The sequence below is a fragment of the Chrysemys picta genome, chromosome 22 (assembly GCF_011386835.1).
Source record: "Chrysemys picta bellii isolate R12L10 chromosome 22, ASM1138683v2, whole genome shotgun sequence".
NCBI lineage: Eukaryota > Metazoa > Chordata > Testudines > Emydidae > Chrysemys > Chrysemys picta.
The window spans coordinates 3,907,263-3,930,700 of NC_088812.1; the positions used below are offsets into that span (position 1 = coordinate 3,907,263).

Consider the following 23,438-nt stretch of genomic DNA (forward strand, 5'->3'; position numbering starts at 1 on the left):
ACTTATTATGGCAACACTGGAGAACAGGGCACGGCACAGACACGGACTGAGATCGGGGCCCCCGCTGGGCTGGGCGCTGCACAGGTGCCAGCTGAGATCGGGGCCCCACTGGGCCATCACACAGACAGAATGAGGGAAAGTCCCTGCCCAAGGGGACAAATAGACAAAGCAAGTATCATCCCTGTTTCACAAATGGGGAAACTGAGGCCCAGCACAATAACGTGACTCACCCAAGCCATCAGGGGCATGAACCCACGGCTCCTTTCCAATTCACTGGGGACCTCTGCAGAAACAGGATGCGGAAGCTGCCCCTGGGGAAGGCGGTTACGAAGGAGGAACTCACTCACGCATAGCCCCTTCCCCTCCTTCCTTGCAACGGTGCTGGGGGAGGGCCCATTAGCTGGCACATGTACACAAGCGTGTGAGCCAAGCGTCGGTGAAACGTGCCAGGCAAACAACCCTGCTGCCGAGAGGCAGCATGGAGCAGTGACACAGCAGTCAGATCTCCTGGGTTCTGTGGGAGGAGAGGGGGGTCTGGTGATTAGTGCAGAGCTCATGGGTGCCAGGACTGTTGGGTTCTCACCCCAGCTCTGGGAGGGAAGTTGGAGCCAGTGAAGGGGGGATTGGACTGGGAGACCTAATTCTCCCCTAACTGCTCCCCGTGTTTGGGACATGCCCAGAAGTGGTTGGAGGCAGCCGTAGCGTTGAGCCACCTTGCTGTTATCTGTGTGCTGGGTCCTGTCTGATCCGTGTTCAGCAACAGCAGCCTTGGGGCTGCTCTAACTTCTGCTCTCCACTCCCATAACCCCCAGGAACTGACAACTGTAGCTCAGTGTGCTTTGGCCACCCCACAAGCCAGTTCCACACCAGCTGGGGAGGGCTCCTGCACAGGCCGCAGAAGTGTGTGGGGCGTTGGAAAGGGGCCTATCCATCATTTGGTGTTGGTCCCGGAGACGTCCCTACCAGTCAGCCGGAGCAGAGGGGCTGGGCTGGAAAGAGATTTCCTGTCTTGCAAACACTTTCACGAGAGCGGATCATTTTCCCGTCCCAAATCAGGACCAAAAGCTTAAAGCTCCAAAAGTTTCACGGAAGCTGGGAAGGAAAATTGCGTGGGGCCCATCCGCCAGTTTCACGCGGATCGTTTCACAGCACTTTGACGTTGACCGTTTTCATTTCTTTGTACCCTGTCAAATCCAGCCGTCGTTCTCAACCAGGAAACCAGAATTCTTGGGGGGAAAATGCCCCAACAGGGTGTTTTGCCCGTTTCAAAGCGTTGTTTTCCTCCAAACTTTGTCAATCCCCAAAACGCATCCGTTTCCTGCAAGAAGTTTCGGTGAACTTGAATTGGGGACAAACTTTTGTGGAAAAACTCCCGCTTGCCTCCGCTGAGCAGCTGTTCCCCGCCCTCCAGGACTTAGACACGCCATGCAATTCATGGAGCATCTGGGGACCCGCGGACTGGATCCATTAGCGCGTTCTGCCTCTGGGGTGAGAATTTCTCCTCCCAGGATCCAGTTGAACTGAGGAACAGGCAGGAGGCTGGCCAGCCCTTTAGAATAGCTGGAAGGAAGTTAGAAGTAGGGTGGGTCATTGGCAGGGTTTTGCAGGGATTGGGAGCTGGGGAGATCCAGGGGAGAGAGGGCAGCTTGCCAACTACATGGCCAATAAGGCCCCTGCGTTCTAGCTTTGCGCTCGCTCGCTTCTTTGCATTGTGCAAGGTCAGTTCTGATGCAAGGGTCTGTAATTCCTCATTGCTTGTTCCGAGAGCAAGCCTCTCTTCCCCCTTCATTGCACGTTGTTGACGCAAGAGCTCCTTTTGCTGAGGCTAATAACTGCAGTGCATTGAAACAGGTTTCAAATGGTAAGCTAGCACTTTCAATTTGGGAGTGGGGGGCTTCCTGGTCCTGCTGGCAGACTGGGGCTCTGTAGGGAAGCGTGGAATTTTGGTCGTAGCTGTCAGTCTGCAGAGATCCGGTTTAGAGTAAGGGGTAAGCGGGGCTGCAGGGAGCAGCCTGTTTTGTCTCTCTCTTTTTTTTGGTTCTTGTGTGTTGTCATTCTGAACGCTGAGAAATAAAGCCGTGTTCTATTGCAACAGCCCTGCGAGAGGATTTTATGCTTTTGTCTAACTTCTCTATCTGTACGCCAGGAACATAACAATCACCATCAGAGCCGGTGGGAAAAAAGTTGGTTCAAAACTTTTTTTAAAAATGTATTTAGAGGGAAAATGACTTTTTTCCCCCAAAGCGGATCAGAACTCAGGATCTTCGGCTGGAAATCCAGGTGTTTTGAAATTTCCAGCTGTCCCAAGTGGGAATGAGATTAAAACAAACAAACCTAACGGAGCGAAAACTGTCCCGCACTGTGGTTGGGCACGAAGGGAGCCTCCAGCTCTGACAGGTGTTGAGCGGCTCCTGTGACAATGGGCTAGATCCTCAGGTGGAGTAAATAGACCTCACTCCAATGGAGCGACGCTGATTTACACCAGCGGGGATCGGGCCCCATCGACTCCAATGGAGCGACGCTGATTTACACCCGGTGGGGATCTGGCCCCATCGACTCCAATGGAGTGACGCTGATTTACACCCGGTGGGGATCTGGCCCCATCGATTCCAATGGAGCGATGCTGATTTACACCAGCGGGGATCGGGCCCCATTGACTCCAATGGAGTGACGCTGATTGACACCAGCGGGGGATCGGGCCCCATCGACTCCAATGGAGCGATGCTGATTGACACCAGCGGGGGATCGGGCCCCATCGACTCCAATGGAGCGATGCTGATTGACACCAGCGGGGGATCGGGCCCCATCGACTCCAATGGAGCGATGCTGATTGACACCAGCGGGGGATCGGGCCCCATCGACTCCAATGGAGCGATGCTGATTGACACCAGCGGGGGATCGGGCCCCCCGCGATCCAGCCCCGTGCACCGGCTCCGCCCCCTGCAGCGCCGGGCCCGGCGCCCCGGAGCGCCCGCAGGTGGGGCCGGTGACTCCTGTTTGCAAACCCGCCCCCGCCCCGCTCGTCACGCCGGATCGCGGGGGGGGCCTGCGCCAGGCTTCCCCCGGTGCAGCCACATCAGCCCAGGGCGGCCGATCGGATGCGGGAAGTCGATTGCTGAGGTCTGGGAGAGACACACCTTCCTCCGGCCCCAGCGCCGCAGATCCGGGTGCAGCGGACCAGGGGGAACCAGCCCCCGGCGGCGCGAGTGCGGGAGCCGCGCGCACCTTGGAAGGTAACTTGGCAGGAGCCGGGTTGGGGGGGCGGATTCCCCGGGGCTCTGCGTGTTCGGGGGCGGGGGGGTGATTAGCCGGGCGGGGTCAGGGACCAGCAACTCCCTGCTCGGCACCACGGGGGCCCCGGGTAAGGTCTGGACAGCGCCCGGCAGGATGGGGGGGCCCCGATCCCGGTCGGGGTCTGGGCAGCGCCCGGCAGGATGGGGGGCCCCGATCCCGGTCGGGGTCTGGGCAGCGCCCGGCAGGACGGGGGGGCCCCGATCCCGGTCGGGGTCTGGGCAGCGCCCGGCAGGACAGGGGGCCTGATCCCAGTTGAGGTCTGGGCAGCGCCCGGCAGGATGGGGGGCCTGATCCCGGTTGGGGTCTGGGCAGCGCCCGGCAGGATGGGGGGCCTGATCCCGGTTGGGGTCTGGGCAGCGCCCGGCAGGACGGGGGCCCCGATCCCGGTCGGGGTCTGGGCAGCGCCTGGCACAATGGGGGGCCCCGATCCCGGTCGGGGTCTGGGTAGCGCCCGGCAGGACGGGGGCCCCGATCCCGGTCGGGGTCTGGGCAGCTTCTCCTTCTGGCATGAGAGGGCCCCGATCTCCGTTGAGACTTCCAGGTGCTACTGTCAGAGAAATGATAACGGGCTAGATCCTCCGTGGGCGTAAATTGGGGTCACTCAGCTGTTCCTGGGGCCGTTCCACCCACCGCTGAGCGCTTGTGGAAACTCCTGGCCCTGAGGGGGTGCTGCGGGGCGTGTGTGTGTGGGGGGGCACTGAACCGAATTCTGATTCGGAAGATGCCTGGCTGAGTCCAGGGACTTTGCCAAGTCAGTTTCGATTGATAAGACTGCAGGAAGCTAGCAATAAAGCAGCCCGGGTGCCAGCTCGGAGGCTGGCAGGAAGCAGTCGCCCGCTTTCCAGTCAGGGATCAGCAGCAGGGGAACCAGAGGGGAATGGCTGCTCTGCTGAGACTTGATTCAGGAGGTTCCCCGAGCCAGGGGCACCCCCAGTTCCTGGGTACACCTCAGGGGCGGCTGTGTGTCTCCAGGGCATTTCCGGATCTCTGGGTGACCAGCCTGGATCTGTGGGCCTGGCTGGGTTCTCGTTCACCCACGGCCTCTGGGGCAAGTGGAAAGCGATGGGGTCTGGTTCTCCACTCGGATTCCTTTAAGGGACCCCACAAGCTTCCCCCTTCCGCTCCCCCATTGCAGGAGGGGTGTCTCTGACCCCTAAGGACCCTGGACCGACCCTGCTTCTGGTGTAGGGGGCCGATGGGGGCATGGCCAGCATGCCCTACGCTGTTCTCCACTTCCCAGGGGCGGAGCAGCACGTTCACTGACACCAGGGGCAGGGCCCAGAATCCTGGCAAAGGGAGCGTAGAGCCCCAGGGAACGCATGGTCCACGTGCACCGTTCACTTGTGGGGGCGGGGGCGAGGATTCCCGGTCACTAAACAGGAGCCATTTGGAGAAGGAAAGGGGCGGGGACAGGATGTTGATAATGGCCAGGGCATTGGCCTGGCAGAGCGGCTCCAATCTCTCGCAGAATTGAGGCCTTCCCTTGCCGGGGATTTCTCCCGGCGGGGTAGCTGTCTGCCCCTCATGGTGACGGGGCACAGATCACGCCGCCCTCACAGCTGGGTGATATCTGCACCTGCAGCCAGATGCCCACTTCCACCAGTGTCAGACTGGAGGGAGGGGCCTTTCCATGCCCCGCCCACAAACCAAGTCCCGCCCACATGAGCGGCCACCCACAGTGGATGGCGCTGTGGTTCCGGGTTTGATCCCGTTGCCCTCTGGGTCTCTGGGGCCATGATCCGTTCAGGGTGGCATGAGCAGCATGGCCCATGGGCTCAGTCCTTTGATTGGGGGCGGGGAAATTAAGGGGTGGCCCCTCCCAAACTCCATCCCCGTGTGGCATCAATGTGAACCGTGGCTTGCACAGGTCTAGCTAGTCAAGGTGATTACCTGGCCCCCATCACTGCGGTATCTGGGCGCCTCCCAATCTTTACTGTATGTATCTTCCCAGCCCGCTCTGTGAGGCAGGGCAGCGCTACTGTCCTCATGTTCCAGATGGGGAAACTGAGGCACAGAGCGGTGACTTGCCCAAGGTCACCCTGGCCGTCTGTGACAGAGCAGGGAAGTGACCTCGGCTTTCCCAAGACAGGCTAGTGCACTAACTACTGAGCCGTCCTGCCTCCGTGCACTTCCCAGCCCCCGTCCTCACAGGAGGGACGTTACCGATGGCGGCCGTCAGCCAGCCATCGCGGGGGCATCCGAGCCAACGGCACCCTTCGCACCCCGTGCACGCTCCTGCCAGACTCGCCCCTGCGAGGGATTCCGCGCAGCTGGCCAGGGGCTTGTTCCTATCAGTGAAAGCCGAGATCCCGGGGAAGGACCCAGCAGCCCCAGAGAGGCACTGGGGCAGCGGAGAGATCACAGGGGCAGGTGGCTGCTGCTTCCTGGGTGCAAATCCTGCCTACGCTCGGGGTAGCATCGTGGGTAGCGACGCAGGGAGCTGAGATCCTGAGCTAGGGTGACCAGATGCCCCGATTTTTGGGTCTTTTTCTTATATAGGCTCCTATTACCCCCCCACCCCCTGTCCCGATTTTTTCACACTTGCTGTCTGGTCACCCAGATGCTGCACGGAGTGTATGTCTGAGGCCTTCTCTCGCTGGTGCTGCGTGTCTGGCTAGGAAACGGGCCGAGTGTTTCCTTGGTGGCAACAGCAGAACGGATGCTAAAGAGGGTCTGTGTCGGAGGCTGAACCCCCCCCCAGGGCTCCCCCGAGCTGGGAGGCTCTTGTAGGTTTTGTGGCCCAGGGCCAGTTCTAGTCTCTGGCGTGTCTCCACAGAGGGGAGTTGAGCTGATGTGGGATAATCACGGGCATTGGTCGATGTATCGGCCTGGGCTGATCCGCAAATGTCTGGTGCCTAGCAAGTGCCTCCTTCCCAGAGTGGGGGGGCCCCACCAGCTGCTGGTGCCCCTTTAAAATGCCCCCCCCCGCCCCGCGCACACAGCGCTTCGATTGGATACGGTATCCTCGCTTCTCGTGCGGTGTTGCTGTGCGTTGTGAAACAGCCACCGTGCTCCACCCCAGAGGCTGCTGCATCTCAGCTCCAGGTGTGGGAACCCTGGATAAACAGTCGCTGTGCCCCACACCACGCCCCAGACCCAGTCACTCAGTCCTGGGTGTAGGATCCCTGTCTAAACAGCTGCCGCGCCCCACCCCAGAGGCAGCTGCATCTCAGTGCAGGGTGAGGCATCCCTGTATAAACAGCCACTGTGCCCTACCCCAAGGCGGCTGCATGGTGGCTCTAGGTGAGGGATACCTATATAAACAGCTGCCACACCCCACCCCAGAGGCAGCTGCATTTCAGCACCAGGTGAGATCCTTGTCTATCATCAACAAGGTATGGCTAAGGTCTTTGGGCCTACATGGTACCTTCCAGTCACACCCTCTTACTACCAGCTGTCATGACAACCCTGCCCCTGGCGGCAGGTGGCTAATTCGAGCTGTGATCGCCCCCAGCCCCTTCCTGTCTGTGTTGTGCCTCCGCGGCTGGGTTTTGGTTGGTTGGGTTTTTGGGTTTTCAGCTTGTCTGGCTTGGGCTTCATTTCCCAGCCGCTGTGCCCACCCCAGAGCTGCCCTGCCGTGTTCTGTTGCCTCCAGCATCCCGGGCCCTGCCACTTTAACCCCTTCAAGCTGCTCTCTCCTATTCTCAGTCATGTTCTGGCTCTTCTAGGCTGTGCAGAGGGGGAGGGAAAAGCCCCTGCTAGAATCACCCCTTCGCGCAGGGACTCTGGGTGAAGCAGCCCCCGTGCCTCACCCCAGAAGTGGCTGCATCTCGTCGCCGGGTGAAGGATCTCTGTATAAACATCTGCCATTGCCCTCCACCCCTTCTGTGGTGGCAGAGGGGTCCCTCACCTGGTATGGAGATGCAGCCGCCTCTGGGGTGGTGTGTTGGGGCTGTTCGTACAGGGATCCTGCCCCCTCCCAGGGGCTGCTTCTCTGAGTCCACGCCGATAGGGCCCTCGATCTCTGTCTGGGGGCAGGGTGTGTCTCACTGTTACCGTAATACACCTAATAGTGCGAGGGGAGCGGGAAGCAGGATCGTGGGGCGGCCTGCAGAGAATCTGCGCCGTGCACAACGGTGCGTTGGACCGAGGCCGGCCAGCTCCACCGGGTGACTCGATCACGCGTAAGCGGTGGTACTTCAGGCAAGGATCGGCCAGGCAGGGCCTTAAAGGGGAATCGGCCCCTTCCCCTGGAGTCACCGGCTGATGCCAGGTTATGCCAGTGGGGCGGCTGGCCCCAGCAGCTGTCTTCGCTCTGCCTGGGCTCCCTCTGGCTGTAAATTGCAGGGAGTGGCCCCTATTAGCGCCGTAAACAAACAAGCCCTTCGCTTTGCAAAATCAACATTTATAAAGGGCCAGATCCCGGCTGGTGTAAACGGGCCCAGCTGTGCTGACTCCAGTGGCGCAACGCTGGTCTACACCAGCTGGGGGTCTGGCCTAGAGGCTGCATGGCCTGATGTGAGACTGGGCGGGGGGGTGGGGGAGGGGAGAGAGGGACTGTGCAGCTCTCCTAGGGCTGAGTGCCCCCCCCCGCCGATCCCCTCCCTGTTAGTTCTTGCCCCAGAATCTCCACCCGGCAGGGCAGAGAGCCCAGGCTGTGAGTCAGGGCCCTGCACCGAGGCCGGTTTGCTCGGGTCGTCGGCACAAGATTCCTGGCTTGCGTCTGCCCTGGCCGTGCCCATGCCTTGGCGTTGGATGGCTGCGTGCCAGCTCCCGGCAATGCCACCCCGCCAGTCACTGCTGCCTGCCAGCCCCTAAGCAATGCCGTCCCTCCCTTGCACTGCTGCGTGCCAGTGCCCATCCAGCACATACCCCTCCGTGGGCTGCTCCATGCCAGTGCCCATCTGCCCTGCCCATCCACCCATCCAGCACATACCCCTCCGTGGGCTGCTCCATGCCAGTGCCCATCTGCCCTGCCCATCCACCCATCCAGCACATACCCCTCCGTGGGCTGCTCCATGCCAGTGCCCATCTGCCCTGCCCATCCACCCGATACCCCTCCACTCCCTCCTGCATCCCTCCTCCCTCCACCCTTCCATGCCAGATCCCACCCCCGACAGAACCCCGAGGAGAGCGCTCCTGTGGGATATTTCATCGCTCCAGATGGAAAGAGCTCGGTGGTGAGTCCCGGTGGCTCTATGATCTCAGGGCGCCCCCTGCCTCAGTTTCCCCGGCAGCATTGCCTCCACGCACAGCAGGATGGAGACAACCGTCCCATGATGCCCCACTAGCATGCAGCCAGGGTCTTTAAACGGCAGTGATTGGGCAAGCAATCTACCAATGAGAACTCTTGCCGCCAATCTCCCTCCAACCCGTGACACGGTGGCATGCAAATTAGCGGGGGAAGAAGGGCGGGGATTGGTTAAGCTACCTCTGACGTCATAACGTCCCTGCTGAGCCTGTTGTGATGAGCGTTATTACATGCCACGATTAACAACGTTGCTTAATTGCAACCTAATTGCTTCAGGGATGGTGGGAAGTTCGAGGGCTCTGCGTTATCCAGGGGTTAAGATCACAGAGGACCCAGTTTTAGATTAAGTCTAGCTCCTAAATTAGTTAATCAATTTCCTTGTGAATTCTCAGCCCGTTCGCTCTGCCCTGGGAGAGTGAGGGCTGTAGGTTTAGGGCAGGGCCGCCCAGAGGATTCAGGGGGTCTGGGGCAAAGCAATTTCGGGGGCCCCTTCCATAAAAAAAAGTTGCAGTACTATAGCATACTATATTCTCGTGGGGGCCGCTGCGGGGCCTGGGGCAAATTGCCCCACTTGCCTCCCCCTCTGGGTGGCCCTGGTTTAGGGAAGATACGCTGGATTTTTTTCATATGAAGAGAGTCGGATCCCAACTTCAAGGGCAAATTATTGTCCTGGGCACTATATAGACCGTGAGCAAAATCAGCACCCCTGGTGCCAGGCGCTGCACAGACACTTAGCCAGACAGTCCTTGTCCCAAAGAGTTCGCTGTCTAAACAAGCAAAGGACAAGAGGAGAAACTGAGGCATGAAAAGGGGACGTGCCTCGCCCCAGGTCCTTGGCAGAGCTGGGAATAGAGCCCAGCTGCCCTGGGCCTCAGCCTGGTGTCCTCTCCATGGCACCATGCGGCAGCTCTCGGAGGGCAGAGCCCAGCGGCTGTGAGCACAATCTGGGGAACCGGAGCGGTTACTTGGCTTGCCTGGCAGGCATCCGAACTGGTCGGGCTGGTTGGGTTGGAGGCCCTGGCGAAGAGGCAGCTGTTCTAGCCTGCTGGGGCGGGGGCGGGAAGCGTGACTCACTCAACCCTGGCAAGAGCCGTTACAAAGCCAGTCCTGCTGGCTCCCGCCTGGCAGCTTTTAACCCCGTCTGCAAGCTCTGGCAGGCCTGGGGCATTTCGCTTCCCTCCGTGCGTCGGGTGAGGCCACTGCCAGAGCGCTGCGGCCGAATGAGAATCCTAAGCATTGCGGTAGCACTGAGAGACCCTAACTGAGCGTGGGGGCCGTGCGGCCCCCCAGCTGGGATCAGGCCCCCCAGCTGGGATCGGGCCCCCCAGCACATGCTGGGGGCTGAACAGGCGTCTGCTGTGGGAGCCGTGAACTTAACTCCATTGCCTGGTCGTCAGAGGATTACAACTCCCATGAAGCAGCCCGGTAACCCTCTTAGCAAGCAGAGGTGGTGCATCATGGGAGTGCCCGGTCCTGGTGCATCATGGGGGACGTCGTCCAAGTGATGACCTGGGCCCCGGGGTAGAACTGGGGCAGGAGGCATCTGCCCTACAGCTCCCCTGAGGCACCGCGATGGCGTTTGTCAACAGACGTCTCTTGGGCTTCGGGCCTCCTGGTTTGCGGTGGAAAAATCCAGTTTTTCTGCCGGAAGCAGAGGCTTTTCTGGACAGATTTCATTTAGACAAATTAGAGGATTGGGCCAAAAAAAACCTGATGAGGTTCAAAAAGGACAAGTGCAGAGTCCTGCACTTAGGACGGAAGAATCCCATTCACTGTTACAGACTAGGGACTGAGCGGCTAGGCAGCAGGCCTGCAGAAAAGGACCTGGGGGTCACAGTGGACGAGAAGCTGGATATGAGTCAACAGTGTGCCCTTGTTGCCAAGAAGGCTAACGGCATTTTGGGCTGTATAAGTAGGGGCATTGCCAGCAGATCGAGGAACGTGATCGTTCCCCTCTATTCGACATTGGTGAGGCCTCATCTGGAGTCCTGTGTCCAGTTTTGGGCCCCGCATTACAAGAAGGATGTGGAAAAATTGGAAAGAGTCCAACGGAGGGCAACAAAAATGATTAGGGGTCTGGAGCACATGACTTATGAGGAGAGGCTGAGGGAACTGGGATTGTTTAGTCTGCAGAAGAGAAGAATGAGGGGGGATTTGATAGCAGCCTTCAACTACCTGAAGGGGGGTTCCAAAGAGGATGGAACTCGGCTGTTCTCAGTGGTGGCAGATGACAGAACAAGGAGCAATGGTCTCAAGTTGCAGTGGGGGAGGTTTAGGTTGGATATTAGGAAACACTATTTCACTAGGAGGGTGGTGAAGCACTGGAATGGGTTACCTAGGGAGGTGGTGGAATCTCCTTCCTTAGAGGTTTTTAAGGCCCGGCTTGACAAAGCCCTGGCTGGGATGATTTAGTTGGGGATTGGTCCTGCTTTGAGCAGGGGGTTGGACTAGATGACCTCCTGAGGTCCCTTCCAACCCTGATAGTCTATGATTCTATGATTTAGTCGAAAAACTCCATTTCCCCTCAGAAAACAGCTTGGGTGGATAATATTCAACCAGCCCCACTCAGTCCCCGCCTTGGCCAGCTCTGAAAAATACCAGCAACTCGCCCCTGGTCTCACCCAGTGGCAGAAGCAGGATTCGAACCCAGATCTCCTGCAGCCCAGTACCTTCACCCCACGCCCGCCGTTCTTCTCTCAGAGCCCGCCCCGCCTCTGCCTCCGGGAGTGGATTTCTTCCCTTCTCCCTCTAGGTAAACAGGTTCTGGTTTTGGTTTTGGTTTGAAGTAGGGGTGAGAAACAAAAGCCCCAGTTCCTGCCACTTCCCAGTTAGCAAACAGCCGTGTTTGAGCTCAGCCTCCTACGCACACCTGGCCCTGGTCAGGTGTGACACAGCCCAGCCCAATCCCGCCCGGTACAGAAGGATTGTCTCTGCCAGAGGAGAAGGGCATCCGAGCAAGTCCCCGAGCAGCTGGGTGAAATTCTCTGGCCTAGGCTATGCCAGAGCTCGGACAAGGTCGCTGCAATGGGAGGCAGGATGGCTCAGTGGTTAGGGTGCTAGCTTGGGAGAGCTGCATTCGCATCCTCCTACAGTAGGCCTTAGAAGCCGCCAAGCAAGATCAGGGTCCTATTGTGCCGGTTGTTCCAGGAATACAACCCCATAGCGAGCTAATTAGCCTCTTATGTCTTTGTGCAGGACCTGAGACACTGGGGCTCTTGGGTACTACCGTAATACACCTAATAAACAATGTACAGCGCCTGGCACAATGGGGTCCTGGACCATGGCTGGGGTTCTTGGGTGCTACTGCAAAACACCTAATAAATAACGTACAGCACCTGGCACAGTGCGGGTCCTGGGCCATGGCTGGGCTCTTATTTGCATCGTGAGAGCACTCGACATATGAGACAACGGGTGTGAGGGGAAACTGAGGCACGGAGGAGGGCAGTGACTTGCCCAAGGTCACTCAGCAGGTCTGAGCTGGGACTAGAACCTGGGAGTCGTTATTTATTAGGTGTATTATGGTAGCGCCTCGGTCAGAGGCCAGGACCCCGTTGCCCTCGGCGCTGTACAAACCCAGAACAGAGAGACTGGCCCCGCCCCAAGGGCTTGACAATCTACTCCTCCAAAGATCCGGTGATGATCTGTGTGTTACTGGTGGTAAATGACTCTTCTGGGCTGGGATCTCTGCCGATCGCCGGGGATTGGCTGCTCCCAGAAAGGGCTCTCCAAAGGAGAAGGAACTGGGATCCCCTCAAACACCCATAATCGGGGTCACATCCTCGCTTTTGGAAACCTCACAAACGCTGCATGTCCAGCCGGCCTGGGAGAGGAATGCTTGTGGGGTTTTTCTTTGCTGGAAAGCAAGGCAGAATGGCTTGTTCAAAGACACAGAGTAAAGTCCTTGGCAACGCTGGGAATGAGACCCAGCAGTCCTGGCTCCCAGCCCCCTCAACTCTAACCACTAGCCCCCACTCCCCTCCCAGAGCCAGGAGAGAACCCAGGAGTCCTGGCTCCCAGCCTGCCCCAACCACTAGACCCCCACTCCCCACCCGGACCTGGGAGTAGAACCCCTCTGCCTCGCTGATGCTGACGCCCCCCTCTCTGCCCCCCAGATGGCCTCCGCCAACGACACCCGGCAGGCCCAGAAAGATGCCGCCGACCAGAACTTCGACTACATGTTCAAACTGCTGATCATCGGGAACAGCAGCGTGGGGAAGACATCCTTCCTGTTCCGCTACGCCGACGACTCCTTCACCTCGGCCTTCGTCAGCACCGTGGGCATCGACTTCAAGGTCAAGACAGTCTATAGGAACGAGAAGAGGGTCAAACTGCAGATCTGGGTGAGCGCCTAGGAGGGGAGGGAAGTGGGACCCTGGGGGGGGGAGGGATGGAGGCCTGGGGGAGCCCAGCGGGACAGTTTATCTCTTGGGGGGGGGGGGGGGCGGGACTGTCTCTTTGTGCTGTGTTTTGTACAGCATCTAGCGCAATGGGGTCCTGGGCCACGGCTGGGATGCCCAATGTTACCGTAATACTGATAGTAGCTGATGAGGATAAGTTATGGCCCAGGCGGCCCCGCGCTTATCGATCAGGGGCCTCAGGCCAGAAGAGATCCAGCACCCTGTATGTTCTGGCGTCAGCCCTAGACGCTGGAGAGAGAGAGAGAGAGAGAGAGGCGTCCAATCCACCCTTTTGCCCCTAGCAAGGCAATACTATACCGCAGGTGAATTCCTCCTGACCCCGAGCTGGGGATCGGCCTGTGCCCTGAAGCATGAGGGTTGACGGCCCTTTTCCTTTCAATCCTCGCCAGGTGCCGACCCTTCAGTACCAGATTCCTGGGACTTCTGGCCCCATGTGGGGTGTACTCCTTCCCCCAGCACCCTGTTCTGTACAGCCCCCCTGCAGCCAGCCCCCAGCCCTGAGCCCCCACTGCCCAGGAGGCGGCGGTTTGGAGGCCTGGCAGTGGGAGAGGCTCTGCCCTGCGTGGTGGGGTGTTGGGCCAGCTCCCCCGCAGGGAGTGGATCAGAACTTGGCGGCTCCCAGCACTTGTGTGTAGCAAATGGGCGTGAAATAGGCACGCTTCCTACCCACAGGGAGGGGGCTGTTACCGTAATCACTGGAGTACTGCAACGCTTCCTTTTTAAAACTTCGTTCTGTTGGAGGAAGCCATTCTGTGCAGTGCTGCGGCCATATAGAGAAGAGGCCCCACCCTGAGCCAGCCAGTCCCCTGCCCTGGGGCTGGATCGGAACTGGTGCCCCCTGGAGGGAAAAGGCCCTATGCCCCATTTCCCACCCCCCTGAGCCAGCCAGTCCCCTGCCCTGGGGTTAGATCAGAGCCGGCACCCCCTGGAGGGGAAAAGGCCCTGTGCCCCATTTCCCACCCCCCTGAGCCAGCCAGTTCCCCCATTCCCCTGGGGCTGGATCAGAGCCAACACCCCCTAGAGGGGAAAGGCCCCCCTGAACCAGCCAGTCCCCCCATTCCCCTGGGGCCGGATCAGAGCCAACACCCCCTAGAGGGGAAAGGCCCCGTGCCCCATTCCCAGCCCCCCTGAACCAGCCAGTCCCCTGCCCTGGGCCCAGCCCAGAACTGGCGCCCCCTAGAGGGGAAAGGCCCCGTGCCCCATTCTGTGGAGAGTGACCCTTTTTAAGACTCTATTTCTCGAATGCAACGTGGCCCTGGCCCCCAGGTGGTGTGACTCAGCCTCGCTCTAGTGGAGTCAGTGGCATTAGGTCACTTCACACCGGCCGGGGATCTGGCCCGTTGACGCCACTGGCTCTATGGCCGAGTGGGGATCGGGCCCCAGTGGCCCCCCTGTCCCACGGTCCCAGCTGGCCGGACCGGATCCGCGCGTTCTTTGCCTGTTATCTCCATGGCCGGCAGCTGTGGCGAAGTCCCTAAGTGCAGCCGGATCCCCCGGTGCTGAGGGTAAACATCCCTCCCCTCCCCACGCGGCAGCTGCAGCTGTCACTGGCTTTCGCGGGGAGGGAGGGGGGTCAGAGTCTCCTGAAGGCCTCTGGCAGTCACCATGGTAATGGCACCAGCCTGCGTGCGCTTTGGCTCGGGCAGCAGCTGGCGTTACCTTGACGCCGGTAAATGCCACTGGGCACCATCATGCAAACTCTCCACTCAAAAAAGATTCGTTTCCCCCTGCCCCCAAATCCTCTAGGGTCTCCCCCACCAGCCTGGGGACCGAGACACCCAATCTGTCCCCCTTTTTTTATTCTGTTTTGGACTGTGGAACTCCTTGCCACTGATTTTTCCATGATGGGAACTTCACCGGCCTCCTAATGCCACCCCTGAACTATGTCTGCCTCCTCATTTACCCTCTGTCAATGCAGTTAGCCTGTGGAACTCACTGCCACAAGATGCCACTTTTGGAGAAAGGCTGCCTGGCCAGCTGGAGCCCTGCTCTGGGGATTTCTATAAGGCTGAGCGGTCTCTGCACATGCTGTGGCTTGAATCTTTGCAGGCCGGAAATCCACAGACTCCAGCCAGCAGGGAATTTGGCGCAGTGTATTTTTTTTCCACTGCAACCTCTTGCCCCACTGTGGTGGGTGGGAGAGACCCAGAGCAGCAGCATTAGCGAATGGAAGCCCTCTCTGGGCCCTGACCTAACCACTAGGAGGGATGGGCGATTTAGATCAGGAACATGTGTAGGAGCGACATTACGGTAGCACGTGGTTAACCCTTTGGCTTGGCTTTGTTGGAGTCACTCCCCTGCTTAATTAGATCTGAAGCTCTTTGGGGCAGGGTCCATCTGTTTGTTCTGCAGATGTACAGCACCTGGCGCATGGGTTCCTGGGCCGCGACGCTGAGCCACTACCACATTCCGCCTTATAAATAAGAATTTAAGCCTGTGCTTTGCTTTAAGGGGACACAGCTGAATGGAGAGGGGTTCATTGAAATGAGGATGGACAGATGCCTTCCTGCCACCTCCCAAAAGGATCAGTGGAAGTGTCTCCGCCTCTCTGCAGACTCTGCCTGACCCTCCAAAAAAGAGAGAGGTCAATAAATAGGTGTATTATGATAGCACCTAGCAGCCCCAGCCATGGCCCAAGACCCCATAGGGCCGAGCACTATACATTATTTATTAGATGTATTACGGTAGCACCTAGGAGCCCCAGTCCTGTGGCCCATAATCCCGTTGCGCTGGGCGCTGCACGAACACAGAACAAAAAGACGGTCCCTGCCCCAGGGCGCTGATCCTCTAAATTCGACTAATTTAACTGAGATTAGTTTAAGGCCTAGCGTTGATCCCATCACCTAGCAGTGAGTTCCACAGGCTAAAACCTCCGATGTCCCATCAGCTCTAAAGCCAGCTCTCCATTCCGGACGTCCGCCGGCAGAGCTCTGCTCGTCCGTGCCCTGTGGACGGGTGACGTCTGGCTGACCCAGCAGAAACCCTAACGGAGACGCGACGTTGCTTTTGCCGGGCTCGTTGATTTCGCTCGGGTGGGGTGGAATGAGCGATCCTGGTGGAGCGCGCGGCTTTACTGGGATAAGCCGGGTCCCCGCGAGAAGCCCTGTGTGTATGGCTGTAGCTTCGCCGGCAAAGCACTCTGCAGAGAGATCGGGCCTCGATCTGCTCCCTTTCCTACCCATCCTGCCTTCTGCAGCGGGCTGACTAGAATCCCACCCTGTCTCTTCCCTATCCCGCACCCCTCCACGCGTCCCCTCCTTGACCACCCCATCCAGACAAGCCCCCAGCTCTCCATACGGCAGAAATGGGATCGTCCGGCTCGCCAGGGTTTTATTTTTAACAGCAGCCCGTTAAAATTTCCATTCCGCCCCCTTATTAATCAATTTTTTTTTTTAATTACATGCAAACAGTGCGTCTTACGTACATCTGAGCTGTCATGGAAACAACTAACCCCAGTTCCTGGTACCAGCCTGACGCTTCCAGGCCTTTTAATGAAAAGATCCTTCTGTCACGGCCCTCTGTGCGCTCCCTGGTCTCCACAGTAACAGGCCCATCGCTGGTCTCTGCGCGCTCCGGAGAGTAGATAAGAGCCGTACAAGGCCAAGCAGATAGGGACCAGCTGACATTTCTCACCCTCCCACAATGCACCGCTTCACTTGAGTCACGGCCCCGAACTGAAGCAGCCCTGTGGACGCCTGGGGAGAGAGGGGCCCTGCCCCAGGGAGCTTGGGGTTATCCCTTGTTTTACAGATGGGGAAACTGAGGCACAGGGGGAGGGAGTCTCTGGCAGGAAGTGAGGGGGAGCATTTACCCCCAAGCCTCCGGGTTGAAATCTGCCCCTGCACACCTGGAGCTCTTGCAAAGAAGCGGTTCTTATTTGTATGTGTTGGGGGGACGGGATTGTTTAAAGGACACCGCAGGGCAGGAGAGATACAGGACGATCACGACGGCTTATTACCGAGGAGCCATGGGCTTTCTGCTGATGTACGACATCGCCAACCAGGATTCCTTCAACGCCGTGCAGGACTGGTAAGAGACCCCACGTTCCCTTGCGTTGTACCAGGAGAGCCAGTCGTGTCCAGGGCTGAGTGAAGATACAGGCACTAGGGGGCCCCTGTTTAGGGCTCCTGGCTCCCTGGGGATTGAGGTCAAGATCTCCGTGGGGGGAAATCAGCTCTCTGACTGGAGCTGGTGGTGAAGAAAAGCTTGAACCGAGCAAAACGGACGTCTGCCTGAGTCTGCCGAGAGCCTGAGCTGATAGCTCAAAAGAGGGTGGAGTTGCCTGACGCGGCGACCCTGCCTGAGTCTGCCGAGAGCCTGAGCCCGTCCGCCTGAGAGAGGGCAGCTGCGCTGCGTGTAACTGATGCGTCTGCAGAAAGCAAACCGTGTGTGAGTGGGGGAGGGGATATGGCCCCCTCAATCTCTCCCGCCCCGGGGAAGGCCCTGCCGCCGTTGGAAACTCCTGATAAGGTTGCAGCGCTCATGTTCCTTAAAGACACGGCGTGGTGGGGTGGGGGCCCATCCGTAAAGACTCATTGGATTTTTAAGATCTTTTATGGGGGGCGGGGCAGTGGCGGGGGTGGAAGAGGCAGGTCACTGCACTGAACTATGGGGAAAACCGGGGCGGAGTCGGGGAGGACCTCGGAGATGGGGCTCTGCCCCCCCCCTTTTCACTGCTCCCTATTCCTGGCTTCACCCTTCTCTGGGGGCTGTTTGTCATCACCCCCGCACCCAGCTGCAGCCTCCCGCAGGGAGAGGCTCAAATCTCCTGGGGCCACCCATGAGGCAGATTGACAGCGAGTCACCGGGTTTAGGGAGGAGGAGTGAGCTCGGAGGCCCTGAGCTGCCTTGGGCCAGGCTGAACAGGGAAGGGGTTTAGCCCGGGGATATAGTGGAAGCCAGGCCTCCTGGGTCCTCTCCCTGGCTCTGGAAGGAGGGTGGGGTCTAGTGGTTAGAGTAGAGGATTGGGAGTCAGGACTCCGAGATTCTGTTCTGGGAGGGGAGCCCTCGGACGGCTGCTCTCACTCACACAAAGCCCACTGGATGCCATTTCTTCCGGGGACTGAGTTTAACGCCGCTGAGCACCTCCAAAGATCGCCAGGTGCTTTACACACAGGGGTCGGTATTTATTATTATCCCTCTTTCGCAGAAGGGGAAACTGAGGCACAAGGTAGTGAAGGCACAAGGTAGCAGAGACACCCAAAGTTGTCATCTTTTCCACCCCCTCCGCTCTACCCACTAGGCCCCTCTCCCCTCCTAAGCCTGGGCATAGATAGAACCTCGGAGTCCTCGCTCCCAGCCCCACAGCTCGAACCACTAGACCCCAAAGCCCTCCCAGAGCTGGGGATAGAACCCAGAGTCCTGACCTCAAAAGGATAGTAAACAATGTGAGTTGGGAGGGTAGGGAGGAGGGGGGAAGGATGCGTTCAATCCCTCCCATGGAAGAACCTATATATAGTGCAAAATTCCTGGCTGGTGTGGGGCTCATGTTCCTTTAAGATGGGGTGGAGCAGGGACCCCGGCGATAAAAGACACATTGGATTTGTAACTGTGCTCTTTTATAAGGGGGGGAGGAGTCAGAGTGGGGTGAGGTGAAGGTGATTGACAGCTGCATGGGCACGGCTTGTAAGCAAGACCCGAGTTCAATTCCCACCCCCGCTCCGTAGGGCGACCCAGATCAAGACCTACTCGTGGGATAACGCCCAGGTGATCCTGGTGGGGAACAAGTGTGACCTCGAGGACGACCGAGTGGTGGCCACGGAGGACGGCAAGCGGCTGGCTGATGAGCTAGGTAGGTGCCCTCCAGCCCCGCAGCGGCTGGAGAACCTGGAACGGATTTTTCCGTTTGTCGACAATTCCAAAAACCCCAGGACTGAACTTTCGTGGGGGCGGGGGGTGGACGTTTTTCAAAACGTTCAGCAAGTTGAAACCTATTTTGTTTCGACTTGAGGCAGAAGTTTTGAGCATTTTTAACCTCTTTTGTTTAATTTTAAAGAACACAATTGAAGGAAATGTTGAGACGAAAAACTAAAATGTGTTGATTTAAAAAAAAATTCTTTCTTTTGTTTTGTTGGAGGTTTTTTGTTGGTTTTTTGATTTGGGTTTTCTTCCCCTCCAACTGCAACAATTTGGCAGAACAAATTCCCATTAAAATGAGCAGTTGGTAGGTACCTAAATAAGGCTTGAGGCCTCAGGCGCTTGGCTAACGGTTTATTTGCAATCACAAACTTCTCCATGAACAGAAGGGGCCTCTCACAATCATCTCTCCGCCCTTAAAACTCTTGTTTTTTGTGCCACCTCGCCCCCTAGTGGTCAATGTCAACAGATAAAAGCTCTACTACTGCTGGGACATATAGTCCTAGATTCCAAGGGTAGAAGGGACCTCTCGCATCACACAGGCCAGAGAACTGTAGGTAGTTATAGAGGGTGATCAGTTATTGCTCCGTTAACTCAGGTGTTAAGGAACTGGGGTTTTCATGCTGAAGGCTAAGGGTTCAAATCCTCCTGCTGGAGCCACCATAAGAATGGCCATACTGGGTCAGACCAAGGGTCCATCTAGCCCACCCTGTCTTCTGATGCCAGGTGCCCCAGAGGGAATGAACAGAACAGGTAATCAAGTGATCCATCCCCTGTTGCCCATTCCCAGTTTCTGGGAAACAGAGGCTAGGGACACCATCTCTGCCCATCCTGGCTGATAGACATTGATGGATCTATCCTCCATGAACTTTAGTTCTTTTTTGAACCCTGTTATAGTCTTGGCCTTCACAACATCCTCTGGCAAGGAGTTCCACAGGTTGACTGTGCATTGTGTGTACTTTCAGTCACCAACACACGATTTTTCCTCCTCCTTCTGTTCTTTCTCATTCCCTCCTTTCTCCCCCTTCTTCCCCTGCCCTCCCCCCAGGGTTTGAATTCTTCGAAGCCAGCGCCAAGGACAACATCAACGTCAAGCAGGTCTTTGAACGCCTGGTGGACATTATCTGCGAGAAGATGAACGAGAGCCTGGACACCAACTCCACCCTCGTCAGCAACAGCAAGAACGGGGCCCTGACCGAGACTCCGCCCCCGCAGTCCAGCAGCTGCTCTTGCTAGATAACAGACTCCGCCCACCTATGGCTCCTCTCTGCCCCCCCCCCCCGCCCCCCCAGCGGTCACATTGATGTCATAGATAAATAGGATGGGAGATTATGGGGAGAGGCAGATCTCTTGGGCCACTGCCCCAGTGTTTTTGTATTTGCCTATGACAACAATGCAACGGATCCGCCCTCCCTTTCCTTATCCCCGACCCAGGGTTCTTCCGTCCCGGCAACCACGGCCAGCTGAGGGATGAGGAACGTGAGCCCATCCACCGGACCTCAGAGGTGGTGGGGCAGGCCCAGGCCCCCCACAGCTGACGCAAATTGAACCCCCGCGTAGATCTGTGACAACCGCTCTGCGTTTGTAAGAGGACAGAGAGGGGTGCCCAGCGGGAGATGTGAGGAGGTTTCTTGCGCTGGGCTTGCTGCAGGTTGGTGTGAGGGACGTTAATCCGCATGCTGGAAAACAGGTGTTGGGGGAGGGGGGAGATCCATTTTCATCTCAATTTTCCTCTGAACATTTCAAGTTTTTTCCCAGTGAAAATTCGTGTCCTGAACATCTTTGACCAAAAGCCGGAGCGACTTATTCTGAAATGCCTCCTGGGTGTGGTAGTCCGGGTGCCTTGTGCTCCTGTTCTCTTCTGTAGAGTGGGCTTCTTGGTCAGACTACATTTCCCACGATGCACCACTCTCCCTGCTGGGAGAGGAGGGGTTGCATCATGGGGGTCCCTGGCCATGGTGCATCATGGGAGACGTAGTCCAACTAAGGAACCCGGTTCATAGGGGAGAACGGAAGCTTGGGGCCACTGCACTACAACTCCCATGAGGCACCACAGCAGCATTTATTTTCCAGAGCAACTCAACCCCAAGTGACTGCTTCCCATAGAGTCACGCACCCTGTAAATGGCCAAGGGCCCCTAGTGCGCTCCCCCACCCTGGTGCATTTGTTTGCACTAGTGTCGAATGCTCCCATGGCGGGGTTGCAGTGAAAATAACAACACAAGGCACCCGAGAGTTGGGCCTCTGTTTTTTTTTTTTCTTTCCTCAAAGCGTCTCTTGCTTTTGGGGTCCTCGGTTTGGGGACTTGCCTAGAGGGAGCCACCTTAAAAGTGCCTGGCACTTCCTGACTGTTGGGTCCCTTTAAGCAGCCTCCGGTTGAGCACCCCAATTCTGGAGGCACCAAAAATCACTAGTCGTTTGTGTGGGGGGAGAGGGGTAAATCCAGAGAGACTCCGCTTACGCGCCGACCCTCAGCTGGTGTGAATGGGCGTCTGGCCCCTCTGACGCCAATGGCGTGACGCTGGCTTGCACCAGCTGGGGATCTGGGCCTTACTGTAGAAAAGGGCCAGGGGAGAGACCAGACCAGAGACTGGGGAAAATGTAGAATACCTTCAATGTAGCGGATCAGTTTGAACCAACCCCTGCAGGGCTGGGAGTCTTGTAAAACCAAAAAATCCTGGGCCTGATTTTCCCGTTGCACTGAGCCTTGTACGGTGATTTATTTACACGAGGATGTGAGGGGTTAAAATCAATCTCAGCTGATTTGCACTAGTGGTGCATGGGGGGAGGGGTTGCAGGGGGGTTGCACTAGTGGTGCAGGGCACTGGGGAATTGGACCAGTGGGGCAGGAAGGGCCAACGGGTAGAGAGACTTTCCCCCTTTTTGGGGTGTTGGTTCCAGGCCGGAGCCCGGCTTGACAGTGACTGAGACCCTAATCATGCAGACGACGTGAGAGCTCGCCCCAGGCTTGAGGCCTCGGGATCCATCAGTAGTTGATTCGGCGTCCTACGCTGTGAGGGGCTGGTGCGCTGTGGGGAAGTTGAGGCAGGGCTGCCCTAGAGCCAAGCTTCGCAGGGCCTGGGGCCCTGATCCTCTTGCAGTTCCCAGGGATTTGAGGACATCTGACTCCCTTTGTGATGCCCCCGAGGGAGGAAAATCACTGGATTCCCCGTCAGGGGATGGCTATGCTTGGACCTGGACCAGGGCATGAGACTCGGTTGCTCCCCTACTGCTGGGGTTGTGCCTAGTCCCTGGTGTCAGTTAGAGCAGCCACTGGGCTGCTCTAATTCATACTCTGTTTCCCAAGAGCCCCCGCTGAAGCATGGAGTACCCATAATGCAATGTGTTCCAGTCACACACACACCCCCATACACTAGGTTCAGTGCCCTTATACCAGCTTCCCATTGGCTGGGGTAGGCCCTGCCCCTTCACAGTGGGGGTGGGGGTGGGGGAGGCAGGATTCTCAGGTGAGGCTGTCTCCGCCCACTTTATTCAGCCTTAACTGAGAATCAGCCTCTGGAATCTGGACTCTGTGTGTCAGCTGCCCCATACTGTACCGGGACTCAGCTCCTTTAAAAAGGAGTCAAGCGCATTCTAGGTCGACGTGAAACGCTCCTTGATGTCCCAGCCCTGCTGGAACACGGCGAGTCTTGGCTGGAAAAGGTACCACAGTCCATTCCTGACCCACATGGCACAGATCATTTCCGCCCCTCCGCGGTTATCGATTAGCTTCTCGCTGGAGCAAGCTTTGGTGCGACACCCGGGCTCTCCCGGAGTCCGATCTCGCGGCTTTCCGTGAGGCAAGCGCTCAGGGCTCGGTTGCAGGGACCGGTGCACTGGGGTGACCAGACAGTAAGGGTGAAAAATTGGGATGGGGGTGGGGGGTAATAGACACCTATATAAGACAAAGCCCCAAATATCGGGATTGTCCCTATATAATCGGGACATCTGGTCACCCTACTGCGCCGTCTCTCAGGTCACAATGCGATGCTTCCATGCTTCGTGCCCCAGCCGTGCAGAGTGTTTTGGACGTGGCGGGGGGGGCATCGTGTTGCTCAGATTCCCAGGGGATGTGCAATCTTTAAAAATGGAGGAGAGGCCAGTGGCTTACTTTACAAAAACAAAAGTGCCTTTAGCAAAAGCCAAACTATTGATCGGTCACGTGTAGATATCCACGCTCCCAGCTAAACTGTAGCCCAGCGGTAAATGCCTTGTTTAACCTCATGCTCTTTTCTTCTTAGCCAGATCTATGCCCCCCCCCCCTTCCCAGAATTATTTAAGAGAGAGATGCACAGAGTTCAAGGCCAGAAGGGATCATTCACTCATCTCCTCTGACCTGCTGTGCATCAGAGGCTGTGAAATTTCATCCAGTTACCCCTGTCTTGAGCCAAAGATAGATACGCTGGCATTGGTCTTTCAAATCCCTTCGGTCAGATCTCTGTAACGGGGGTGGGGGGTATAACTGATGTAGCATGTGAACATTGAAACGGGGGGATCCACCCCCAAAAATAGACCTAATGAAATTTAAACCCGACCAAAGTGGGATTTAGGTATGACTGGGGCGGGGGGCTGGTCTTTTTGTTCTGTGTTTGTACAGGGCCTGGCACACTGGGCCATGACCGGGCTTCTGAGCGCTACCATAATATGCCTAATAAAGAATAAGAATGCCTTTGAAAATCA

The 23,438-nt window shown here is 57.6% G+C and overlaps 1 protein-coding gene across 2 annotated transcripts; it reads left to right on the forward strand.

Moving 5' to 3' along the window:
* The first annotated feature begins 2,952 nt into the window (after positions 1-2,952).
* On the forward strand, positions 2,953-23,438 carry RAB3D (RAB3D, member RAS oncogene family). 2 transcript variants are annotated; one of them, XM_065575811.1, is made up of 6 exons: positions 2,973-3,233; positions 11,014-11,237; positions 12,598-12,825; positions 16,814-16,932; positions 18,570-18,694; positions 19,808-23,438. In XM_065575811.1, the coding sequence occupies exons 3-6, from the start codon at positions 12,598-12,600 to the stop codon at positions 19,993-19,995; spliced, it is 660 nt and encodes a 219-aa protein (XP_065431883.1). In that variant the 5' UTR covers positions 2,973-3,233; positions 11,014-11,237; the 3' UTR covers positions 19,996-23,438. The 2 variants fall into 2 exon arrangements, with proteins under 2 accessions (XP_005310208.1, XP_065431883.1); XM_005310151.4 differs by lacking the exon at positions 11,014-11,237 and having other exon boundaries at positions 2,953-3,233.